This window comes from Salvia miltiorrhiza, chromosome 1 (assembly GCF_028751815.1).
Source record: "Salvia miltiorrhiza cultivar Shanhuang (shh) chromosome 1, IMPLAD_Smil_shh, whole genome shotgun sequence".
NCBI classification, from domain to species: domain Eukaryota; kingdom Viridiplantae; phylum Streptophyta; class Magnoliopsida; order Lamiales; family Lamiaceae; genus Salvia; species Salvia miltiorrhiza.
Genome location: NC_080387.1, coordinates 68,166,902 through 68,190,677, shown reverse-complemented (window position 1 = coordinate 68,190,677; position 23,776 = coordinate 68,166,902). Strand labels below are relative to the sequence as shown.

Below are 23,776 nucleotides of genomic sequence, written 5' to 3'. Positions count from 1 at the left end.
TTTACCTTACAAATGAAATTATACTGCTCTGGATTTCTGTCTCTGGTAGTACATAACTTTTAGATGAAAGAATTCTCCAAAAAAATTGCATGCACCTAAAATTCTTCTGCAATTCAATATTAATAATTACAGCGACGCTGAAAATAAATTTTTTAAAAAAATGAAAAAAATACAGATATTTTAGTTAAAAAATTCAAAAAGTGATTTTCTGATTATAATTTTTAAAAATTTATGTGAAAAAGCATATTCGAGTAATCTTTATATTTTTTTCCCCCCGGCAATTCATACACCAAACTTACACTCGGGCTTGAATATTTTCAACTGACTCCTACCAAACTATATTGGACCAACGTGAATTATATGTTTTTCATCCTAGTTTAATTTCGCACATACAAATACAGTAATAAAAAGAAAGAAAAATTCTAAAGAATAAAGCTTTAAAAAGGAAAAGTTAGTAGTTTGGGAGAAAAACGGCCCAATCCAATTCTTGAACAAAATTTGGTAATTTCGTGATCCTAAAAAAATAAAAATATGTGGCCTGCAATTCAGTTTCAAAGTTAGCGCTTCAGCTGGGACCAATAAAACATGCAAAAACGTGATCGTATCGAGATGACATTCCTATATCCTACTCCATAACAAAAAACCAAAGCTCAATTTTAATTAAATTATCTCAGATAATTGTTTGTTGGCAGCAATGAAGCTCCGCTGCATGCAGTCACCGGCAGTGAGCAGCATTCCTCAGAGCGTGCCGTTTCCCAAACCCTTTTCATGTGGCAAAGCTGTTTTCAAGTTGCCCGCTAGTAAGAAGGCCTGTCTCGATGCCAGGAGGCTTAGATTCCTTGATTTCGGAGCTCGATCATCAGGTAGTTACTGTGTGTGTGTGTGTGTGTGTGTTTGAGTGATTTTCTGACGAGTTGTGGGGAAACCCCTTTTTGCTTGATTAGTGTTTTTTGATTGTAGTGAAATTAGAGTTTGTGTATTGTTTGTTGGGTGTGAGGAAAGCCTATTTTAAGTTTCCTACAAACTATTTGTTGTTGAAATGTAATTATTGCCATACCTTATCTTTATCAGAGGAATTTGTGGTCTTTCTTTATTTTGCTATCCGGTTTGTGACCTGTGATTCCGAAAATATTGCCATCTTTTATGACAGGACAAAGTGGTTTTTTGGTGGTGGTGACTTCATATTCATTCTGGTAACAAAATCTATGTGCTGGTCTTTGCAATGGCAGCAACATATTGTGGAATTTCTATGCTCTTTGTTTATGGTCATTCTTTATAAGTTATATCCCAATGCCAAACGTAGAAGTGAAAGGTGTTAGTTGCTTAATGGTGCACTTGACAATTAATGCACCTCTTTTTTTGTTCTCTTCTGTAAGGAATCACAACAATCAGATCGCAGGCACAATCTGCCACTCCAAGTAATGGTGGCCAAAAGGATGCGAATCTTGTATTTGTAGCTGGGGCTACTGGCAAAGTTGGATCACGAACTGTGAGGTGTGCTTTCGGCTTTGCTTACTCAATGTGAAGCCTCAGCAATCTGGACCTATTAAAGATCCACGTTGCTGAAATATTTCGTTTTCCTGCAGGGAGCTCTTAAAATTAGGATTAAACGTTCGAGCTGGTGTTAGGAGTACTCAGAGAGCTGAACCCCTTGTGCAAGTATGAGTTCTAATCATTAGGTCTAACTAACACCACAATATTCTTCGCGGATCTGTGATTCATGAAGATATTTCTCATCTCTACACAGAGTGTTCGGAACTTGAAGCTTGAGGATGTTGCAGGAGGCACTCAACGTAAGCTTGTCGATGGCTCAGGAGATAGTTATTTTGCTGATCGTCATGTTTATGATCCCCCACTCCCCTAGAATTTATTTAATGATTTATATGTTATACATGGCTATATACAAGTAGTGAAATCATTTATGGTACTTTGGTCTTTAGCCCAGCTACAGATAAGCTTGAACTCGTGGAGTGTGACTTGGAGAACCTGGACCGGATAAGGCCAGCTCTAGGCAATTCTTCAATTGTTATATGCTGTATCGGTGCTAGTGAGAAGGAGGTTTTTGATATTACTGGACCTTACCGAATTGACTACCAGGCTACCAAAAACTTGATTGATGCAGGTAAAATAAGTTCTGATGGTGGTTTGCTTTTTAATATAATTGGCTAAATAATTGATGTGCAGGAAAACTCAATGCTAGAGTTAAGCAAGCTATTGTTATAGTCTACTTATTTCCAAATTGTGAATCCACTTGTCTAAGCACGCATTATTAATATGAAAATGACGGGCCAAAACAAAACACATTTTCCTTTCGTTCTTGCCCATGTACACATTAGGGACAATGATTTCTTGATTTGTTAATGATGTATGCTTATGTAGTAGCAGTCTAAGTCGTGGCATCTGACCTGAGGGAAACCAAAGACTTGATCAGTGTTAACATCTTTACCTCTTGGTGATGGAAATTTGTGATTTCATATAAAAAGATGCTATAATGAAGCCTGTTTACCATGCAGCAACCTCTGCAAAAGTTGAACATTTCATTTTGGTCACATCTCTGGGAACAAACAAAGTTGGATTTCCTGCTGCTATCTTGAAGTAAGGCTTTTTGACATTCCAACATCATCAAGTTCTTAGTGCAGACACACTTATATAGGCTGTCTAGCGACTAACTCTTCCATCATTAATTGATCTCACCTTTCCTTGCATGGCAAAGTCTGTTCTGGGGAGTCCTTATATGGAAAAGAAAAGCAGAAGAAGCACTAATTGCCAGTGGTCTTCCTTATACAGTGAGTTTCTGGAGTTCACCTTTAGCACAGCAAGATATAATGATGGATAGTTTCTTTTCATATGACTTTCTCCTTGCACAAAATTGTTGCAGATAGTAAGGCCCGGAGGGATGGAGCGGCCTACTGATTCTTACAAGGAAACTCATAATGTTACCTTATCAGAGGAGGATACTTTATTTGGCGGCCAAGTGTCAAACCTGCAGGTTCTTTTCTTACGACACTTTCTCAGTTCATGATATTACTTACAAACTTTATCTAGTGGGTAATCAAGTAGAATGAACCTACAGTTAAATGCTTTCATGCTTTGTCTTGATGGGTGGTCTTCTCGTGTTATAGTCAGCAATAAATTTATATACCCTCAGTTGATTACAAACTGCATACATGTTGATAAGAGTATTAGTTCCAGATGCTTATAAGGGGCTACAAGTACTCAAACTGGAAATTTTCAACTCCTGATAAATAACAGGTAGCAGAACTGCTGGCATTTATGGCAAAGAACCGCAGCGTTTCTTACTGTAAAGTTGTCGAAGTAATTGCAGAAACTACGGCTCCTTTGACTCCTTTCGGAGATCTCCTGAAAAAGATACCATCTCAGAGACCAGATATTTACAGTGTCAAGGTAGTTTCTCTGGTAACTATTAATGGACTCAGCAAATTCAAAAAAATTGTTTAAAATGATTAATGGTTAGAAATTATATCTGCTGGTAGGAACAAGATGAAGCAGATCGATCCCAGCCTGTGGTTTCAGACAGCTCTCCCGTTGAGGAAGAACCTAAGCCCGCTGAGGAAGAACCTAAGCCTGCTGAGGAAGAACCCGAGCAAATTAAGGCAACTAGAGCAACACCTCTGTCTCCATATGCTGCGTGAGTTTGCACTAATGTTCATTCATTTTCGTTTCGCTCTTCGTGAGATATTTCTCACATGTTTCTCTTCTTATAGCTATGAAGATCTAAAGCCACCAACTTCTCCCACTCCCACCGCGAGCACTGGTGCTGGTGCCACCAAAGCTAGCAAGACAGAGATCGTGACAGCTGCAACAAGTTCCACGTCCTCACCTGTTGCAGCCAGTTCTTTGGAGACATCAATAGACAATGTAATTCCTCAGACTGCACCGAAGAAAACACATGCCTACTCGCCCTACATAAAGTAAGTTCATTTGGCCGTAGTGTGTAGGATGGTTTTTCATCTATCGTAAATATTACATTAGCTTTTTGTTACAGCAAGATTAGCATTTTCCTGATATAATGCACCATTCTTATCTTAATTACCTTAAAGTTTTGGGAACTTGAACCACTTGATTTGTTTGGCAGTTACGAAGACTTAAAACCACCCAGCTCGCCAACTCCAACCCCTAGTGGCTCGAAAAAGGAGCCTTCTATAGCCCCAACTCCTACAGAAGTGGCACCACAGCTCGGTGGGGGGAATGATGTTCCCACGGGTGGCAGTATTGAAGCAACGGCAGTTCCAACAACTTCAGCTTCTCCGTACATTGCGTAAGTTGATGAAGTTTGATGATAAGTACATATCTATTTCCCATTCTTACATTGTGGGATCATAGTGTGTGAATTCCATTTATGTTGCAAGGTTGAAATATTTGATTTGAATCCGATTCTCTTGAACAGATACGAAGAGCTCAAGCCCCCGACTTCACCATCTCCTATTGCACCAACACAGCCCTCAAACAGCGAACCCGAAAAGCCAGTTGAAGAGAACCCAGAAAGCCATACTGAACCAAAGGCCAAGCCCCTTTCACCCTACACTATGTAAGCACATTCCTCCTATTTGCAATCATGTTCACTAAATATTTCCTCAGAAAAAAAGAAAAATGTTGAGGAACAATCTGATAATATAGAGGAATGCAGCGTAATAGTTTGCGTTCATCTCGATGAGCAGGTACGAGGAGATGAAACCACCGAGCACGCCTACACCTTCTCCAAAATAAGCTCTGAATGTGAATGGTTCTTCTTTCTTCAGCACTCTCTCTCAGTGACTGTCTGAATCAGAGAGATCATTCTTCGTCTGAATTGGTTTTTTGTGTGATTCCAACTGAGCAAGTTGATGATGCATCGGCTTAGTTTTTTGGGGTCTGTAATTCTCATTTTGTTCATGAATATGATTTCATGCCATTTTGTCTGTAATTCTCACATTGTCGTTTATGTCGACCTCATTCCATGACTAATGTACACGCCTGATTTTCTGCCGCTGTGGAAAAAAAAAAAAAAAAATCACGCCATGTCATTTTTTTATTTCTCATAAAATTTCTGTTGGATTTGCTTATTATGCTACAAACTTAAAAGGATTGTTATTGCAATAATTTTAAAATATGGTGAAAATTATATTTGGGTCAAAGTTCGTGAAAGGTATTAAACCGAAAACCAATCAAACAATCTTATGGAAAGGAAAAAAGAAAGTACAAAAAGAGTTATTAATATTTTTCTTCATAGTATAATTTTATATTCAATTCTAATAATTATAAATACTGTGTACAAAAATTTACCAAATCTAAAGGATTTATTTTCAATTAATTAAGATATTTACAATTGTGTTACGATAACGTCGACAAGTATAACAATATTTAAAAAAATTCACATAAGAAAATGTCAAAAAAAAAAAAAATACTGCGATGCCAAAATAACTACCAACTGTCGACGGGTTTAATCTAGGGTTTTAGTCCCAAACCCACCCCTCAAATTTGGGCCTAATTCTGCGAATCATGGACCCATCAGAGGCGCCGAAATGCGACGTCGCTCCGGCCACTGCTACCGCATATCTCGACCCAAACTATTGGTCAGCCTCAAAAGCCTAATTTTCGCCGTGTGTGTGTATATATCTTGAAATGTATGTTCGTTTTGTTTAAATAAACTTTCTTGATTCAGGGATCAGAGGTTTCATCAAGAAGAGCATTACGAGTGGTTCAAAGACTATTCTCACTTTCGTCACCTCATTCTTGAATACGTTAAATCCAAGTCTGCTGTAACTCCCTGCTTATTTTGTTAACGACTTTTCTTAGTTTTTTCTTGGTTTTGTATTGGATTATCTCCAGGATATTATATGTATATTAGCGTTGGCTATCAGGGGGAAACTGGATAGCACACACACAGACTCTTACAAGTTACAATGTGGCTTTGTGTCAAAACAGGTATTAGAGGTTGGATGTGGAAATTCTCAGCTGTGTGAAGAGCTGTATAAAGATGGAATTACTGATCTTACCTGCATTGACTTGTCATCAGTTGCTGTTGAGAAGATGAAGCAGCGATTATTAACCAAGGGCTATAGAGGTTTGTAACTTCTTAATTAATGTTGAATTTTGTCAGGTGTTAATGCAGCTCATATTTCTGCAGTGTGTCTGACTAAGTATGCCATTTGGTGAACTGTTGAGCTTTTAAATGGTTTTGAAACTCATAACTAAGTTGCAGTTTCTCAACCTTCTGTTGATGCTATGTTTAACATTTGACGTTTGTGGATCACTTATACTGTTGAAGACAATATAGAATTGTACGTTTGTGTTGAACACTTTTACTTGTTTCATGGAGCACTTGCTGTTGGGAGTTCATGGTTGGAATTTCATGTGCGAACATTGTTAAGCAAGCTCACCAATATGGGATTTAAACAAGGTCTTCCTCCGCTCCATAACATTCTGATGATGTTCACACACAATCATTTAAAACTAGAATGACCCTTTGTGCCAGAGACATTGTGACGTTCAAGCCATTGTTATCCCTCAAATTGTCCCCTAGTTTTAGATAAAGATTAATGAGATTATGTGTATGTCCTTGGGATGAATCACAGAATATGATCTGATCTCATGTATCTCAGTAATCATGATTCATGACTGGTTGGTTAATCAGGTCTCTGCATGCTTATCACCACTAAATAATCAAATTGGAGACTCACAATTTAAAAAAGGCAATTCTATTATGATAGAAATCACTAGCCAGAAAGTGTTATTGTGGGAAAAGAAAGCCTAAGTTTCAAGTTTATTTATTGCAATACCTTAGAACTTTCTTATGCCTGCAATGCAACACTTGAGGTGCGACTATTCTCATTTTTTTCCTTTTTCTGTTTCTGTTGCTATCAGAAATAAAAGTGCTGGAAGCTGATATGTTACAGATGCCTTTTGAAGATGCATGTTTTGATGTGGTTGTAGAGAAAGGAACCATGGTAAAGTTGTGATGCATAAACTTATGATACCCAGACATATTTGGAATTTCGGGTTAGATCCCATAGTGGGCTGGTGTACTTTTCACATATGCTGGAGGGGTTGAATGCTAAAATTAGTAAATTAACCTCAATTTCGTGTGCAATTAGAACTGTAAATGGAATGAATTATACCTGTTTTCAGTAACCAGCGATGTTTGAGTTTTCAAGTGCCTTTTTATTTTTTTGGTAGACTTTTATACGATAGTTATTTGGAATATGAAGGATGTATTGTTCGTGGACTCTGGAGATCCCTGGAATCCGGAACCTGTGACAGTGAGTAAAGTGATGGCAATGCTTGAAGGTGTTCATAGAGTTTTGAAACCCAATGGTATCTTCATCTCCATCACCTTTGGCCAGGTACAAGGAAAACTAAGTAATGGCATTTTCTCTCTAAAATCTGGAGGTGATTACATGATGCTTCAATACTTACTGTTTATTCTTCAGCCGCACTTCAGACGACCTTTGTTCAATGCTCCCACATTTACATGGTCAATTGAATGGAAAACGTTTGGCGATGGGTTTCATTATTTCTTCTATATCTTGAAGAAGGTTCGCACTATTAAGACAGATCATTAGATAGCTAGATACAAAATAGTTGATCTTGTACTTCTTCATGCATGCCACATGAGGTCGTGGATACTAACAGCTAGCACTTTGCAGGGCGAGAGATCATCAGATGACGTTGAGTATATTGAAAAGCCTGACTTGCCGTCCCTCTCTCTCTACCATGAGGAATTGGAGGGTGAAGACTATCTGTTTCGTACGAATCTGGATGAGATGTGAAGTCTGATTTCTCGACTCCTAGTAACTTTGTCCTCACAGTGTTAGTGTTCCTTGTTACAAAGAATATTAGAGATTGGTATTATCATTGTTTTGCATCCTGAAATTTTCATTTCCCTATTTGCTTCATCTACTTCTATAGCTCATGTCTCAAACGATACTTCCAATCTTGCAGGGGAAACGTATTGGTTGGAGGAAAAGCGTCTTACCAACTGAGCTGCACTTCGTTGTTGTATTTCACTTCATTTCCGGATAAGTATCAAACTGTCCACAACATAGAAATAGGGTCCGAAGCATATTTGGGATTGTGAGTGTGAAGAACATATTAGATTTCATTCGGCTGTGTCCGAATAATCGTACCATATAGTACTGAATGGTAATTATATTGCAGTACCGCTGTTTTTATTTTTTACCTAGCCCCTAACACCGTTGTTGTTGTTGTTGTTGTTGTTGTTTAATACCTCGTACCGTTCTCCACTTTCCCCGCATGGATCCTTTGATCATCACCGTGGCACCAGTAACATCGTCGATCAAAGTGTTTACTTAGATATCCTATTTTGCCCTTACAACATGAAGTGACTCCCAGTTTTATCGATCTCATACTTTGATTTCATCAATATAGAGTACCGTAAGGATAATAAAATGTTGTCTCCATGCATCCTTGGTCAGAAAATAGCCATGCATGGCTAGGGATGTCAATCGGGTCAACCCACTGGGTTTCGGGCCAGCCCTATCGGGTGCGGGTTAATCGAGTTAGGGATTTTTTCGGGTTATAAATCTCCAATCCTAACCCTAAACGTTCGGGTTTCGGGTTAGCCCATCGGGCTAATCGGCTTAAAGGCGTAAAAATAAAATAATCATTTGTATTTTGTTATTTTTAATGATCTAATGTATAATGTATAAAATATACATAGAAATCAAAGATATAAATTATATAGCAAGCATTAAATGCAAAAATATGAGATATTGTAAAAAACATCAAGATCACATAACATATAAAATAAGTTGGTAACAATAAAATGTTCAATTTTGTTAAAAAAAAATAATAAAATATCCAACAATAGTTTGAACTCATAGAACCAAAGCATCTCAAAAATAAAGAAAAGTGAAATGATGAGACTTTATAATATTTTATCATTTTTTTATTTTTATATCTAAATATTCTAAGTTAAGTACTCGGGTTCGGGCTAGCCCATTGGGTTAGTCAGGTCGATCCTATCGGGTGTCGGGCTATTCGGTTACGGGCTAATTGAGTTGTAACTTTTATCGGGTTAAAAATATTCAACCCTAACCCTCTCGGATGACGGGTTAATCGGGTCAGCCCACGGATTTCGGGCTAGATTGACGTCCCTATGCATGGCTAAGATAATTTAGACGGCCAAGTTTCTCATGTAGCCATTACCATTCATGTTATAGCTACCCCCTAAGCACACAAAAAAATGTGGAACATAGGATATTCATAACTTTGAGAATCCCAAGTGGGCTTTGAGATCCACCAATACTTCTAGATCGATCTTATGCGTGCAAACTATCCAAAATATATCAATATATGATAACAAACATAAGGATTGGTGTTCTCATTTTACTCTGTATAGCTTATTATTTAATAAAATAGTAAAATTATTAATATATGTACTATTTTAACCCTATAGCCTCCAATTTAATTTACATAACCCTGAAAATATGAAGAGAAAATACTAAAATGAGGCCCGACCCTAGTTATTTGACGCATATAAATTGCGCATATATGCATGAAGGGCAAAATCTAGAGCCTCTTGCGCTCTGAGTTATAGTTAACATCATATATCGACATGGCCATCCCTCTGCAACTCTGTCGCATCTCAGCGCCGCTGATGGGGTTGTTTCCGCCGCGTAAGCCTTCCTTCCTCTGGTGCTCCGCCTCCGGAGAAGTTGCTCCGTCTCCACCGCCTCCATTAGACGCCAAAGTATTTCGTCACAACTTCATGAGGAGAGACGATTACAACCGCAGAGATAAAACGCTTGAGCTCATGACCCATGAGTATGCGGGTATAAAATTTAATACTCCCTTAATCCACAAAAATAATCTTTTTTTTTGTCATTCTTGAGCGTTCACAAGAATTAGTCATTTTCTATTTTTAGAAATTTGCTAATTTCATGGTGAACTCTTTCTCTACTAACAATACAATTAATTATCATTATTAACACTATTTTTTAAATGGAACCATTTTTCTAGTCACAATATACTTGACTAATTTTATTAAAATTCTGTGTCATCCCATTAGAGAGCGTTTATTTTGTATGATTGATTATATATATGATTGACTATTTTTTATCTTCAAGAATAGAATTGTTTTAATCCCACATTTTTAATGAGATAAAAATCAAACAAAACTAGCTTAAATGATAGAAATAATCAAGCGCCTTGGGAAATCTCAGAGTTTCAATCCATCAAAATAATCAAGGGATTAACTTTACTATTTTTATCTATCAAGGCTAATCCTCCAAAATAAACTTCTCCTTACAAGGGTACGTTTACTTTGATGGATAAATTTATCATGTGAAAATGAGAGATAATAAAAATTTATGCTTTTAAATGCTTCATTTCTTTTTCCATGTCTATATTAATTAAGTAATATATAAAAGAGGAGTTTTCTCCCTCCAATTTTTTCCTTCATTTTTTCTCTCTCTTCTTCCATCAATTTTTTTACTATTTTTTTCTTTTCTTTTCTTTTATAATTTTAATTTTTTTTTTTCCGTCAAATTTGATTTATGAAGAAATATTCAATATGCATCTTAAGTTTATGATATAAAAATCATCAAAAATGAAAATTCAAAACGAATAGGTTATTAAAATTTTAAAATATTTATCTTCTTTCTCTTTGTTAAAATTTTATGATATTTTTATTTATGCTTGTGTAAGAAAATATTTATTTATTATTATGAGGAATATTCAATAATAATAATAATGTGTATATTAATTTTCATTATCAAATAATTTAAAATTATTTAATAACTATAACTATCATTACACCATATATATAATTGAAAATTACGTTTTTAAATTCGAAATTTTATTAAATAATTGATATTTTATTTTTAAACTATATTTTGCATTTATTTATATTTTGATTCCGTTTAATATTTATATTTATTTATTTAAAATGTCATTTAAGTTTAATTTTGCCATGCATAGTAGTTTTATGTAAAAGAGAAGTTCACCATTTTTCCTTCTTATTTTCATTTCAAGGATGAATAATATTATCCCACCATTTTATTTTATTTTTATGGACGAAGGGAGTAAATACCATTTCAACTTCCACTATTTTTAGGGGTTTTATATAAGGTTGTTACTGAAAAACATTTACGTTGACCGCATGGACTTTTCCTTTATAACAATACAATAATAACGTAATAAATGACTCGAATTAGGGTGCGGACGACGCAATCCAATTTTCCTTTTGGTTATCTTAATTAGAATTCATTAATTCATAATTAGAAGTTTCGTAATTAAATAATTTAATTTTTATGGTGGGTCTCCTAATAAATTAATTTTATTTATAGATTTAGACTGGATCCACTTTTTTGGTTATCAGATAATCGAATGGCAAATTTTGCCATCAAAGTTTGAAAATGTGATTTATGTCTTAAAATAGGTATATTATTATTAGGATGGTAAACCTTAATTTGCATTTGTATTATAAGATAAAGAACCTTACGTGCACGCGACTACTTTGAGATTTTGATGAATCATCACTATCTGATCAACGGTTTCTTATAACCGATTTTAGTAATCATAGAAATGCGTTTAATTTAATGAAATATGTAGTTGATTATTTGCATGTCAACTGAGAATCAGACACATTTGCAATCAAGCGGGCTTTAGTCTCTATCAAACACTTTGTTATTAAAAATACATATAAATCTCATCATTGAAATAAACGCTCTATTAGATGTTTTGATTTTTGTTGAAAATTCTTCACATTCTTTACACAAATATGATTGTGTCATATGTGTAAGAAAAAATATGAAACAATGTAAACAATTTGACAACAGTCAGTGAATAAGAAAATAAGCGCTTACTCAGTCTCTTGGCCCCCACAGTAAATATAAATACTCGGTGCATTAGCATTAACACCAACTTGTATGACAGGCTTATTCATTACAAGAAGAAAATATTATGACATACAAACTAAAACATGAGGAAACTAGCGCATGACATAAATAATTCAATTGTACCAAAAAAAATACATGAATCCTGGTTAATAATTCCAACCCAAAAAATAAAAATAAAAATCGAGGGCATTATTCATTAACCTCAAAAGGTGGTATCCTAGCTCTAACAAAAACCAAAAACCAAAAACCAAAAACATTTATCAACCAACCTTCTTCTGAATGCTGGATATCCTAAAACTCGGAATCAATTTTCCCTTGACCGTGATAAAATTAGCATCTTCTCTTGGGTGTTGATGCGTGTCAACGCATGAAAGGAACTAAATATCTCATCTCTGTTCCATTTCCATGGGACAAGTAGAAGATCTTTTTCCAGTTTTCCTCCGAAAATGCATCATGTTTCGCTAGTCTTTGCCTGTCAAACGGAGTGTTATTTGCAAGGTTTAGGCCACAAAACAGCATGTCATTCTTAGTTTCAAGTAAATTAAGAAAAAGAGGGTAACAAATCTTCTATTCCCAAATGCTTCTACAAAATGTTGGAATTTTTGTTCTACATAATCAAATACCTTTTTGGTATAGTCAAGGTGATGAATCAACCGTATAAACACTTTTTAACGTATAAAATACGAACTAGTTAAAATGTATGAATTCTATGTAGAGCACGTATGAATTCTCTGTCTAAGGGCTAAAAATGGTTCCTATTTTATATTTGAAGATGTGTTTTAATATTAGTCTCCTCCTATATCTACACTCGCATATTTAGTCTTCAAATGTTTCTTTCAACTACATGTACTTGAATGTTGTAGACCTGTCTAATTTATACTCCCTCCGACACCAAAAAATAGTCCTAAAAAGGGGCAACACGAGTTTTAATAAAAATGGTTTGTATTGTGAATGGAGAAACAGTTTCATTTAAAGAGTAGTGTTAATAATGATAATTAATTGTATTGTGAGTGAAGAAAATAGCCTACCATGTAATAGAATAGGCAAATAAGTTGATATATTAAGGGTAATACGTTATGGAGTAGAGTCTATAAATGGAAATGAACTAGTTTTTGTGGATGAACCAAAATGACAAAAATGGACTATATTTTTCATGGTGGTAAAAGATCCTCCTTTATTAACTATCAACTAGTATGATATGAGACTATTGTTGTTAGAAACTTTAGGAGTCACTTATGATTGCAAATCCCAAGGTGTAGGGTATGAAAATTTGTCAATGAATTATTTCCGGAATTGTTCTAATTTCTTTTACCGCTTAAATATCTGTGGTGTGCAAATTGTCTTCCACACAATTGTCTAATTGATGTAAGAAAAGATCTTCAGTTATTTATTTCAACTCATAGGATTCAAGCACTTTGATTTTTCTATATCAATGATAATTGTCATATAGAAGGTTGGGAGCATAAAAGTAAGGGATAAGTATGTGACTGCTTGAGCTAAGTTCCTGCACCCCAGGAGTACCTAGTGGTAGCTTGACCACAACTATCATGCACCTCTCAGAAAAGAAAAGAAAAAAAAACACAAAACAAGCATCATGCATGATTGCACAAAAGAGCGTAAAGATACATGCATCCAGAGTTACCTAAGCCTGTGAATGAGAACATAAAAATTTTAATCTTTATACAGTTACGCTCAATTACAAGTTAAGAAAAGCAGACCTGAGATAGTAGTAGCACACGGTAGCGGCCTCATCCAAATTGTACCGAGGGAGAAAGATTCGAGCATCAGTAGGAACATCTGGCAAATCTTGACGCAATTTCCCAACAGCAGTTGAATGAGAAAAGGCACCCACCATCATATCATCATGCATCATTGACCTAAATGCATTGACCTACAAAAAAACAATATAAATAAAACATCGCGCAAAGATACAAGTAAATAAGGTTGTCTAAAGTAGAGAAAGCGAAAGGTGTGCATGCATTGGAATAAAAACTCTTTTGGAATGTAAAGAACAAATATCTCAATTGCAATCCGAATTAATCAGGAAGTTCTGGGCAAGTCCAGCAAGAGAAATAGGAAACAAGAAGGATTCAGTATTTCTGGAAAAACTTCAAATTTGTCCATCCCAAGTCTCAAGTAAGCCAGATTACATTGTAGTACATTGTACTCCACAAAATTACCTGTAGGAGGCTTAGACAACTATAGAAGGGGATACTCTGAGAAGATTAAGAAAGTGATGAAGAACAAAACAAGGTAACAGGTGCCACTTCGCTCTCAAGTCTCGACTTTGGTATAGAGTGTTAAATGAGTTCGGCGAATAGTGGACTCTGCCATGGTCGATCAGTGTCCTATTTTTGTCCGGTCTTGGTAGCTTTATTTGTAGAAAAGGCAAAGTGTTAGGGGGTTTAATTGCTCCAGCCCTTTGTTCTTTATGGCTGGAAAGTGGATAGGAGAATTTTCGAGGATAGAGAAGATTCTTCAGAGGTGTGGGATACAGTTAAGTTTATAATAATTGGTTCCACACCTCCGGACTTTTAAGGTCTTTTAGATCATTAGAAATAGACAATGTGTTCGTACTTTACTGTTTCTGCCTTTGGGGTTTCTTCATCCCTTTGTGAGCTCTACTTTTTAAAAAATTCAATAAAGATTGCTAGTTTAAATGATATCCTATGAGTCTGACAATAGTAGTAGTGTAGTACTAACACTCCTATAAACGTGTATGGTAGGACAAAATCAGGTAAAACTATGAGGTGATGCAGTATATAATCCAAAAGTTCAAAATTAAGAAGTAGCATCTAAGTTGGTCCTACTGGACAAGAGGTCTCTTACCTATGTCATTTGCAATTTTAAAAGCTGATTTCAAACATATGGAATAAATTTGATTTGATACAACAAAAAATTTGTTCAGTATTATAACATGCGGCTAATATATGAATGACTAGATTAGTAGATTATCTTGCTATGATCTGTTAAAGTGTCACCAAAGACCAAAACTTACCTTCATTCCTCCTCTTGCAGATATATGGACATTAAAAGTAAAAGGGCTAATGCTAATTATATAACGAGAAAAACCAAGAATCATAGCCTAACCATTCAAAAGGTGATTCATTTCAAACACACTTACCCCTAGACCATACAATACATCTCTACTTGCGAAAGGGACATAAAGTTGTCTCTTCCTGGTCCACTAAATTGAAATACATAAACAGCTAGCATTCAGTTATCCAGACAAAATGACCCCACTTAATGAAGAATTGAAATTTTCAAGTTATATTTTAATAGATCACAACTTACAGTAGCAACTTCTCTAGCATGAATGGGTCGACAAGAACGATTCGTCACTGGCTCCTCAAAGTTGGTAAATGTGAACCAATTGTTATACTGTCCAGATACAGCAGCCGATTAGCAGAAGATGCAAATAAATTCAAAAAGGCAAATAGTCACTCTGGGAACGAGAATATAAGAAGTTGAAAGAATCCTCACTTGATCAATTGCAATAAGAACAGGGACACTAGTCACTTTAGATAATTCCTTCCTCAATCTAACTGCCACTCCAACAGCAGCATGTGAGTCTTTAATTCCAGCCTCAACTAGCTGGCAAAGAGTTGTCCCTTCAGTAATTTGCACCTTATCCCTACCTCTTGGCAAGCCAACACCAGCACCCTCTCCCAATGGAATGGGATCAAGTATTTTGCATGTTATACCTTCCAATAAAGACTTATTGAACTTCAAGAAATCCTGAAATAAACAACCAAGAAGCCAGGTTCGATAGTAATAAATAACAAATGCATTCAAACACAATCATTAAATGACACCAACTGAAGCTGGAAGGTTTACAGAGTTCTGTGATTAAGAAACTGAGAGGACAACTATAAACTGACCAGATTCATCACAATAAAATCATTTTAAGGTAGAGATGCTACAAGTCAAAGTAACACGCACAATTTTGAAATCTCACGCCACTTAACAGACAAAATAGTTGTAAAAGCAACCTAATGTAAGCAAGTACAAAATCATATGCATTATAAAAAATAAGATTAAAAAATGAACTACAGTGAAATATCTTCTGACTAATTCTTTACAAGATAATAAACAAAGTATAATGAAATTTGCATATTTCTTACTTGTAGAATGTTTACAGCCTGCACAGGGGTATCCCACAGATTAGTATCAGGATTTTTATAAAATAATCCACCGAGTGTCCAGTCTCGACCTCGAGGGACATAAAGCACAAGCCAACCTTCCGTGCGGGCCCAGTTAACAAGCATTGCAAGTACAGTACTCTTCCCACAACTCAAAAGGCCATCTAGTACAATTTGCTTTCTTACTTTAAGACCTGATATTTAGGATCATCAGAAATTACTCATTCTTAGATGAAAGTAGAGCATACACACAGTTTTGAGTAGTTTTTCAATTGGGAAAAGAAAAAAAACAATATAAGAATAAATTCATACGTAAAATCCCAAGCTCAAAAATTGTCAACAACCACTTCAAAAAGAAAATGTCAATAACCTACTTGTACACCAGAAATGACATTGTGTTGGATATGTTACTGTATAGTTGAAGGCTAGACAAACCTATTAGACGCCAATTCATAAAACAAGAAGGCAGAATCATGATATGTTACAAATAAATATTATCGGTAACTATCTTGTAGACTGGTGCCAATACAGTAATATAAGAAAATTAATTCACTCACTGTACAAAAAATTTGCCTTGAATCCAGTGAACTCTTATAAGTTATAACATAGGTTATCTGGATCCTTTGCAAAACTGTAATGAATTGGATGTGTGAGAACAAACTCCTATAAAAAGATACAAAAATCTCTCCAATCTCCATCTTAAGTCAAAAAAATGCTTATGACAATCAACAAATAAAGGGTGGAAAGAGACCTCTAGATTTAGCTGCCAATGAAGGATCAATAGCCTGCCTAAAATTATCACGAAGATTGATAAAACACTGCCGCACCAACAAGGCACTCCTGCATGATTCCTCAAATTCCTTCACCATTCCCAACGGAAGCCCCTCCGGCAAAACCTCGTTCAACTCCTTCAGGCTACAAAATATATCAAATACAATTGCATCCCACCAATCAAATTTTGCTACTTCACACTCACACGGGCAGTTTGTAGACAACAAATGACATATTGAACTGATAGTGAAGAAAATGCCACAGCCACACTTTGCAAGTCAATTAGATATTCAATTAACAATCATTTACTGGCAAATCAAATGAAACAGCTTAATCTAAAAATTTGTAATCAAACAAAAGCTACATCATTGCGGAATATACAAACCGCTGATTCACTTTTTAGGTCTGCTCAGACGCGATGAGAACATCTATCAAGACGGAAAAAAAACAAATTCCAAGCAGTAAGAACACCGAATTATCATACCTACCTTGTAACAAACAAACGATGCTGACTTAATTAAAACAATGTACTACCTGAATCTAAAGTAATGGTTGACATCATCCCCGGTGAGCGAAGAGAGAGACGGAGCCGAAGTGAAGAGGGGGTGGCCATTGGGGCCTACGTCGAGGGCGGGGTTCTTCTCATCCTCCGCCAGCAGGCGGCGGCGGAGCTCCGCGTCTTGTTTAGCAATAGATTCGGGGCTTGCCACCAGCACTTCTTGGGGCTTCTTATCCTTGAGATCGGATTTCGACTGTGTTTTCTTATCAAATTTTGGCTGGGGGTTCTTTCCTTTGCTGGAACCACCTTTAGGCGTTTTCGAGGCCATGCTCCGGCAATTGGTAAGCTGCCACTGAGATTGCCGGAGTGACGCGGCGCCGGCGGTTGCTCGAAGGAGCGATCGAAGCAGCATATTTATTTTAATCTATATAATCTATATACTATATAAAAGACCAATTAAACGGTTGCTCGAAGGAGCGATCGAGAGTTCTTCAAAATTTTCTCAATTTTTCAGAAACCAAACCCATCATCCCTGCAAAAGAAAACCATTCAACCTTTCTCCAAAACTTTGAACGAACTTAAGTTTTCAAATCGGATTATACCAAGAAACCTCCTTTTAAACAAAATAAAAAAAGAAAAATTCAAGATTCACCTACCCATAAATAGGTACATTTTGAATAGCAGATAAATACAACAAAATTCAAAAATCGTGAATAGAGAAGAACGAGAAGAAAAAAGGGGAAATTCGAAGCCCTAATTGAGTTATTTGGCTGTAGTTGTGAAAGTCGGACGAAGGCACTCACACAGAGCCGCGGAGGTCAGAGAGGCGGACTGATGCAACTGTAGAGGCAAACTTCTCGAGGCTTGCAACGCTACTGCTGATTTTCCCTTTTGCGGCTGTTAGCGGAGAAGACGGTGGCGGCGAGTGAGAGGCGAGGCGGATGGGGCGATGAAAAAAGGAGACGTACCGTACTACAGCTGTTGCCGGAGAAGGCGAGGTGGGAAGATCTGTGCGGCACGACGAGCGAGTGTGAGAGAGATGCAAGACTACGAGAAAGGCAGAAAGAGGAAAAGGGTTTTCTGGTGTGAGAGAGAGGCGTAAATAACAAGAGATAAAATTTGTGGAGTATAGTATTTCAAGAAAAGAAATACTCCCTCCGTCCCACTAAAGTTGGCTACATTCGTTTCGGCACGGGAATTAAGGAGTTGTAGATTAGTATTTTAAGTGTGTAGTTAATAAAATATAAAAGTAATAAAGTAAGAAATAGAAGGTGATAAAGTGAGAGAGATAAGGTAATAAAGTGATAAAGTAGGAGAGAGGATGTGATAAAGTATGAGAGAGAAGGTAATAAAGTGATAAAGTATGAGAGAGAATGTGATAAAGTAGGAGATAGAATGTGATAAATATTTCCATTTTAGGAAAGTGGCCAACTTTAGTGGGACGCTCAAAATGAAAATGTAGCCAACTTTAGTAGGACGGAGGGAGTACTTAATTGCTATTTTTATTAATGAGTTTTATTAGATTGATTTTTAACATAACGTGCTTTAATTACTTAATCTAGCCAATTTCAATTTTTCATGTTGTCGAAACTCTTGCGCCAAACAAAAATATTTTATAGTACCTTTAAAAAAAAAAAAATTATACTAATGCCCATCTTTCCATTTCTTTCTGCATTTTAATATATAATTTAGTTAAATACGCTAAAACATTCAAACTCTAATTTTTATTTAGGGCTAATATATATATAATGTTCGGTAATTATTCTATATGCTTCCTTGAATTTTAAAATTAATAATTTTTTATATTTTATTGTTATTATATTTAATTCATGCATAAATAAAGATACAATAAAAATTAAAATTTATATACAAATAAACGAGGAGTTTTTTTCCTCCAAATTTTCTCTCTCTTCATTTCTCCCACCAAAATTTCTCTCTTCTTTTTTCTTTTTTCTATTTTTTTTTTTCAAAAAATCATTAACTTCGATTAATGAAAAAGTATTCAATTTGGATGTTAAACTAAAGATCACGAAAAGATAATGTAAAAATTATATAAAAAAAAAAATTTCAAACGAATAAGTTATGATGGTTTAAAGTATCAAAATTAATTTTTGTTGCTCTCATTTATCTATAATGTTCAACATCATACTTTTTTTTTTCTTTTGTTGGTGAAAAAATAAGTAGATGCCATTTTTTTTCCTTTCAAAAAAATTTATATGATTGTTTAATTATAATTATTTTAAATTTAATACAATTAAGGAGCAATAAATTTGTATTAAATTTTCTCTCTCCTCTCATTTCTTCCCTCCAAAATTTTGTTATATTGATAGTTTAGTATTATTTGCTCAAAATGAGATTGACTGAAATGATTTATTTTATAATCTATAAATTTAATTATATTATTATTATACAATGCTCATTAAGTTGATTTACCGTTATATACATTATTTTAAATCAAATACTTATATTTAAAGTAGCACTTCATCCGCCTACGATATCGTTTCCACTTTGTGGATGATACAAGTTATAAAAGTGGTGAATAATAGTCCATAATAGTGGGTATTGTTGTTAGTGGAGTTTGGGTCTCACTATTGTGTTTTTTTAGGGGTGGGCCCCACTATTGTTGTGAGTGGAGTTTGTGAACCTCACTGCTATAAATGGAAGTGGAAATGATATTGTGGACATACCAAAATGACAAAAGTGAAATTGATATCGTGGACGAAGGGCGTATAATTTTTTCGTTACCAATTAATCTAATTCATAAATAATGACACTTTGATATTTTAACATAATTTAAAATTTTAAAAAATAAGTAAATATATCGTGGCCCGTGCATCGCACGGGAGGCGGTACTAGTCTATATATAAAAGCACAGTTTAACGGTAAGATTTTCCCACCAAAAAAATTGACAGTTTTCTCTGCAAAATTATCGGAATATTTAAATAAACTTGTGCATCCTTAATCAATTAAACATATAAAATCGAGATACTAGAAAAGAATGAATAAATGTTTCGAGGGAAAAGAAAGCACAAAATAATCTAATCATTGAGAAAATAAGAAATGAAATTGGAAGATCGCAGAAGATGTTAGAGAATACAATTAATGTTAATAAAAAAAATCAAAGAAAATAAACAAAAGGAAAAGCATATTAAAATAAATCACTTAATCACATCTCAAATCGAGACCCAAAGCCAAAAATAAAATAGTGTTTTGCTCCAATCGTAACCCCAAACCCAAACCCAAACCCAAACCCAAACTCATCAATGCAGTCGTTCTTTGGGTATGGTTAACAACAAAGATCATATTTGAATTTCACTGTTCACAAATGCAAACCACTTTATGAAATTTTTAGAAATTGCAATTTGAACTCTAATACTTACACAAAATAGAAAAATGAGTAGAATTGGATGATGAGTTCAGAAGACGAAGCGGCGTGAAATGTTGAAGAAGGGCTCTGAGAATTGCAGCTGGAGAAGAAAGAGCTGACAAAGGTGCTCATTAAAACCTATTTTTTGATGATGTTTTTGGATGAATGCATGTCAGGTGATAATATTATGCAGAAATTGAAGGAGAATGGGAAAGAGTATAGATGGGGTGAGGTGACGTTGAAGCTGGGCGAAGCTTATGGATACTGCTGGGGTGTTGAGCGCACCGTTAGAATTGCTTACGAAGCTCGACACCAATTTCCCCATCGCAACATTTGGCTCACTAATGAAATCATTCACAACCCCACTGTTAATCAGGTTAATTTCCTCTCTCTCTGTAATTAATTAAATTTAAGGTTGCGATTAATATTTGACAGACGCTGGGAGAGATGGGAGTGAACATTCTCCCAGTGAAGGAGGGGAAGAAACAATTTGATCTGGTGGGGAAGGGCGACGTGGTGGTGCTGCCTGCGTTCGGAGCGCCGGTGCAAGAGATGATGCTGCTAACTCAAAAGAATGTTGAGATTGTTGATACAACTTGCCCATGGGTAGCTAAGGTATATATATACTACTTCCAATCAAAAGTGTATACATAATAACAAGCTGGTGTTGTAAATTGTAATGTATATATATATATAGGTGTGGCATAGCGTTGAAAAGCACAAGAAGGGAGAGTACACATCAATAATCCACGGTAAATATGCGCACGAGGAGACTGTGGCTACTGCTTCATTTGCCGCCAACTATATCGTCGTCAAGAACGTCAAAGAGGTACCACTTTTATTAATTAATTAATTCAACTTTCGATCTCAATCTCTATTTTAGATAATTAAACATGATGATGATGATGATGCGCACGTTTGCAGGCAACATACCTTTGTGATTACATTTTAGGTGGTGCACTTGATGCAGGGGCGGACGCAGATGGGTGCAAGGGGGTACAGCTGTACCCCCAAAAAAAAAAATTTTTTTTTAGTATATATACATAGTATAATATATTTAGATACAAAGGTTGGAGTGTTCCCTAAGCAACTTACAAGTTACACGCCTACAGACATCAAACACCAAACACCAAATTAACATATTTTAACTCCCTTTCTCTAATCCCAATACCCCCAAAAAAATCCTAGCTCCGCCAAATTAACAAATTAACATAGTATAATCAATCCTTTACCTCAATTCTTAATTAAATAAAAAAATTGAACGTACACATTTTGTATTTGGAATGCAGAGTTATTACTAATTATATTTGTATTTTAGTAAAAAAAAAATGTCTAAAATGTATTGAAGGCCTAAAAAAAATTTCTCGGGGGCTACCGCCCCCGAACCCCCGTAAAAGTTCAACCCCCTTAAAAAAATCCTAGCTCCGTCAATGTTTATAAGATTATTTTTTGCACCCCCAGTTTTTAAATCCTGGATCCGCCACTGACTTGATGGATCCAGCTCCACTAAACAGGCGTTTCTCCAGGTTCTATACATACACCATATATAATGTATTTGTATATATATATATATAGAGAGAGAGAGAGAGTAGATTGGTAGGTACTTTATATATTTTGTGGTGTTGTACAGAAATTCGAATTTGCCGTATCCAAGGGTTTCGATCCAGACAAAGATCTGCAGAGAGTTGGTATCGCGAATCAGACTACTATGTTAAAGGGAGAAACAGAGGAAATTGGTAATTCATTGGAACTTCCTCTCTTTCTCTCTCTCTCTCTCTACCTCTTTCTCTGTCTGGATCTACATCCACATACACTGCGCGTCAAATATTTCTGCAGGAAAATTAGTGGAGAACAGCATGATGCGCAGATACGGGGTGGAAAACATCAACAAACACTTTATAAGCGCCAACACGATCTGCGACGCAGCTCAAGTACATTCTTCTCCTTCTTCTTCTTCTTCTTCTTCTTCTTCTTCCATATATATGTATATATATAAATTATGTTTAGGCGCGGCAAGATGCAACTCAGAAACTGGTGGGCGACGAGGAGGTGGATCTGATCCTGGTGATTGGAGGATGGAATTCTAGCAACACTTTATCCCTTGAGGTGATCGCCGAGGAGCAAGGAATTCCTTCGTATTGGATTGATACAGAGAAGAGGATAGGTCCAGGAAACATAATCACTCACAAGTTAATGGTATATATGCATATTTGTGCATTTTTATGATTAATTTGATGATCTAAGTGATGGAGTAATTGTGGTGTATAGCATGGGGAGTTGGTGGAGACGGAGGAGTGGATACCCAAGGGTCCGATCACCATTAGCATTACAGCTGGAGCTTCAACTCCGGATAAGGTATTTATTCATTCCCAATTTTTAAATTTATTCACTCGCTAATTAATTAATTAAATAAATTGCGGTGCAGGTTATTGAAGATATCATAGGCAAGGTGTTCGAGATCAAGCGTGAGCAAGACTCATGTGCAATATAACTGCATCCCATCTTGCAGTCATACTACATATGCCCTTCATCATACTTAAAACTCACTAATACAAAAGAATTATAGCTACAGCCTCAGAAATATAGTCTGTTAGTCACGTTATGTAACCAGACAAAATTAAGTACCTATCACATGAAAAATAAAAATGGAACTATATGTACCAGAAACTGAGCTAAATTTACTGCAGGTGAATAGTGTGGTACTTAAATTTAATGCAATTCTGAGTATTTTATGTGGAATTGAGACCGCATTAATTTAGTCATTCGTGGCAGCATTGAAGTTGCCCTAATGATTACGTACAGTCATCTTTGCGCCCACTCCCAACCACATCATCAAACTTAGTTTGTATTTTCAATTTAGAAAGATATATCTTCTCCGATTTTGAATAAGAGTTTTTAATTGTCAAAATATACATAGGTGAGTAACTTTACGTAGGGAATCCTTGACTCATTTTTTTTTTGAAGAGGGAGTACCATTGAGTTCTTGATCTCAAAGGAGTAGTCTATTGAGGGAAATTTAATAGTGACTATGAATCTGTCCTAGTAAAATTTCAAAAACTATGTGCTTTCATAAATAATAATAATAATTGTGCAAAAGTATTAGGACCAACGTAACTAGTTAATCAAATAATCACCG

General features: G+C 35.5%; 4 protein-coding genes across 10 annotated transcripts; 3 read left to right on the top strand and 1 right to left on the bottom strand.

The window, feature by feature from the left end:
* The first annotated feature begins 466 nt into the window (after positions 1–466).
* Positions 467–5,067, top strand: LOC131005362 (protein TIC 62, chloroplastic). The gene is made up of 14 exons (XM_057932293.1): positions 467–863; positions 1,377–1,494; positions 1,587–1,659; positions 1,748–1,793; positions 1,946–2,122; positions 2,514–2,595; positions 2,714–2,786; positions 2,879–2,989; positions 3,253–3,405; positions 3,495–3,649; positions 3,726–3,932; positions 4,097–4,279; positions 4,409–4,549; positions 4,680–5,067. Exons 1-14 carry the CDS (start codon positions 695–697, stop codon positions 4,726–4,728), a joined length of 1,737 nt encoding a protein of 578 aa, XP_057788276.1. The 5' UTR covers positions 467–694; the 3' UTR covers positions 4,729–5,067.
* Positions 5,068–5,382: 315 nt separating this feature from the next.
* LOC131005419 (uncharacterized) lies at positions 5,383–8,190 on the top strand. 3 transcript variants are annotated; one of them, XR_009095254.1, is made up of 8 exons: positions 5,383–5,573; positions 5,663–5,759; positions 5,926–6,064; positions 6,865–6,947; positions 7,209–7,343; positions 7,431–7,535; positions 7,647–7,845; positions 7,942–8,190. XR_009095254.1 is itself a non-coding variant. In XM_057932408.1 (8 exons), exons 1-7 carry the CDS (start codon positions 5,500–5,502, stop codon positions 7,767–7,769), a joined length of 756 nt encoding a protein of 251 aa, XP_057788391.1. In that variant the 5' UTR covers positions 5,401–5,499; the 3' UTR covers positions 7,770–7,809; positions 7,942–8,190. The 3 variants fall into 3 exon arrangements, 2 of the variants coding, with proteins under 2 accessions (XP_057788391.1, XP_057788392.1); XM_057932408.1 differs by having other exon boundaries at positions 5,401–5,573; positions 7,647–7,809; XM_057932409.1 differs by having other exon boundaries at positions 5,415–5,573; positions 7,647–7,770.
* A 3,755-nt stretch (positions 8,191–11,945) lies between these two features.
* On the bottom strand, positions 11,946–18,424 carry LOC131005381 (uncharacterized). Of its 5 annotated transcripts, XM_057932328.1 has the most exons (10): positions 18,242–18,406; positions 18,077–18,170; positions 17,309–17,805; positions 16,755–16,918; positions 15,986–16,197; positions 15,345–15,599; positions 15,156–15,242; positions 14,986–15,048; positions 13,580–13,752; positions 11,946–12,333 (listed from the first exon to the last, which is right to left on the bottom strand). In XM_057932328.1, exons 3-10 carry the CDS (start codon positions 17,683–17,685, stop codon positions 12,222–12,224), a joined length of 1,443 nt encoding a protein of 480 aa, XP_057788311.1. In that variant the 5' UTR covers positions 17,686–17,805; positions 18,077–18,170; positions 18,242–18,406; the 3' UTR covers positions 11,946–12,221. The 5 variants fall into 5 exon arrangements, with proteins under 5 accessions (XP_057788311.1, XP_057788314.1, XP_057788312.1 ...); XM_057932331.1 differs by having other exon boundaries at positions 18,077–18,407; XM_057932329.1 differs by having other exon boundaries at positions 17,309–18,170.
* Positions 18,425–20,809: 2,385 nt separating this feature from the next.
* On the top strand, positions 20,810–23,379 carry LOC131012042 (4-hydroxy-3-methylbut-2-enyl diphosphate reductase, chloroplastic-like). The gene is made up of 10 exons (XM_057939954.1): positions 20,810–21,016; positions 21,076–21,255; positions 21,338–21,469; positions 21,565–21,607; positions 22,135–22,166; positions 22,271–22,376; positions 22,477–22,571; positions 22,648–22,836; positions 22,909–22,995; positions 23,066–23,379. Exons 1-10 carry the CDS (start codon positions 20,810–20,812, stop codon positions 23,129–23,131), a joined length of 1,137 nt encoding a protein of 378 aa, XP_057795937.1. The 3' UTR covers positions 23,132–23,379.
* Positions 23,380–23,776: the final 397 nt, after the last annotated feature.

Bases quoted from the DNA above. Each gene is read 5' to 3' on its own strand.
- LOC131005362 (XM_057932293.1), top strand. From the start codon at position 695: ATGAAGCTCCGCTGCATGCAGTCACCGGCAGTGAGCAGCATTCCTCAG. The intron at 2,787-2,878 runs GTGAGTTTCTGG...AAATTGTTGCAG, and splicing joins CCAGTGGTCTTCCTTATACA to ATAGTAAGGCCCGGAGGGAT. The intron at 4,550-4,679 runs GTAAGCACATTC...CTCGATGAGCAG, and splicing joins CCCCTTTCACCCTACACTAT to GTACGAGGAGATGAAACCAC.
- LOC131005419 (XM_057932408.1), top strand. From the start codon at position 5,500: ATGGACCCATCAGAGGCGCCGAAATGCGACGTCGCTCCGGCCACTGCT. The intron at 5,760-5,925 runs GTAACTCCCTGC...GTGTCAAAACAG, and splicing joins ACGTTAAATCCAAGTCTGCT to GTATTAGAGGTTGGATGTGG. The intron at 7,536-7,646 runs GTTCGCACTATT...AGCACTTTGCAG, and splicing joins TCTTCTATATCTTGAAGAAG to GGCGAGAGATCATCAGATGA.
- LOC131005381 (XM_057932331.1), bottom strand. From the start codon at position 17,685: ATGCTGCTTCGATCGCTCCTTCGAGCAACCGCCGGCGCCGCGTCACTC. The intron at 16,919-17,308 runs GTAGTACATTGT...TATATTTTGTAG, and splicing joins AACCATTACTTTAGATTCAG to CCTGAAGGAGTTGAACGAGG. The intron at 16,198-16,754 runs GTCTCTTTCCAC...CCTAAATATCAG, and splicing joins ATTGGCAGCTAAATCTAGAG to GTCTTAAAGTAAGAAAGCAA.
- LOC131012042 (XM_057939954.1), top strand. From the start codon at position 20,810: ATGTCAGGTGATAATATTATGCAGAAATTGAAGGAGAATGGGAAAGAG. The intron at 21,608-22,134 runs CAGGGGCGGACG...ACTGACTTGATG, and splicing joins TTTAGGTGGTGCACTTGATG to GATCCAGCTCCACTAAACAG. The intron at 22,996-23,065 runs GTATTTATTCAT...ATTGCGGTGCAG, and splicing joins GAGCTTCAACTCCGGATAAG to GTTATTGAAGATATCATAGG.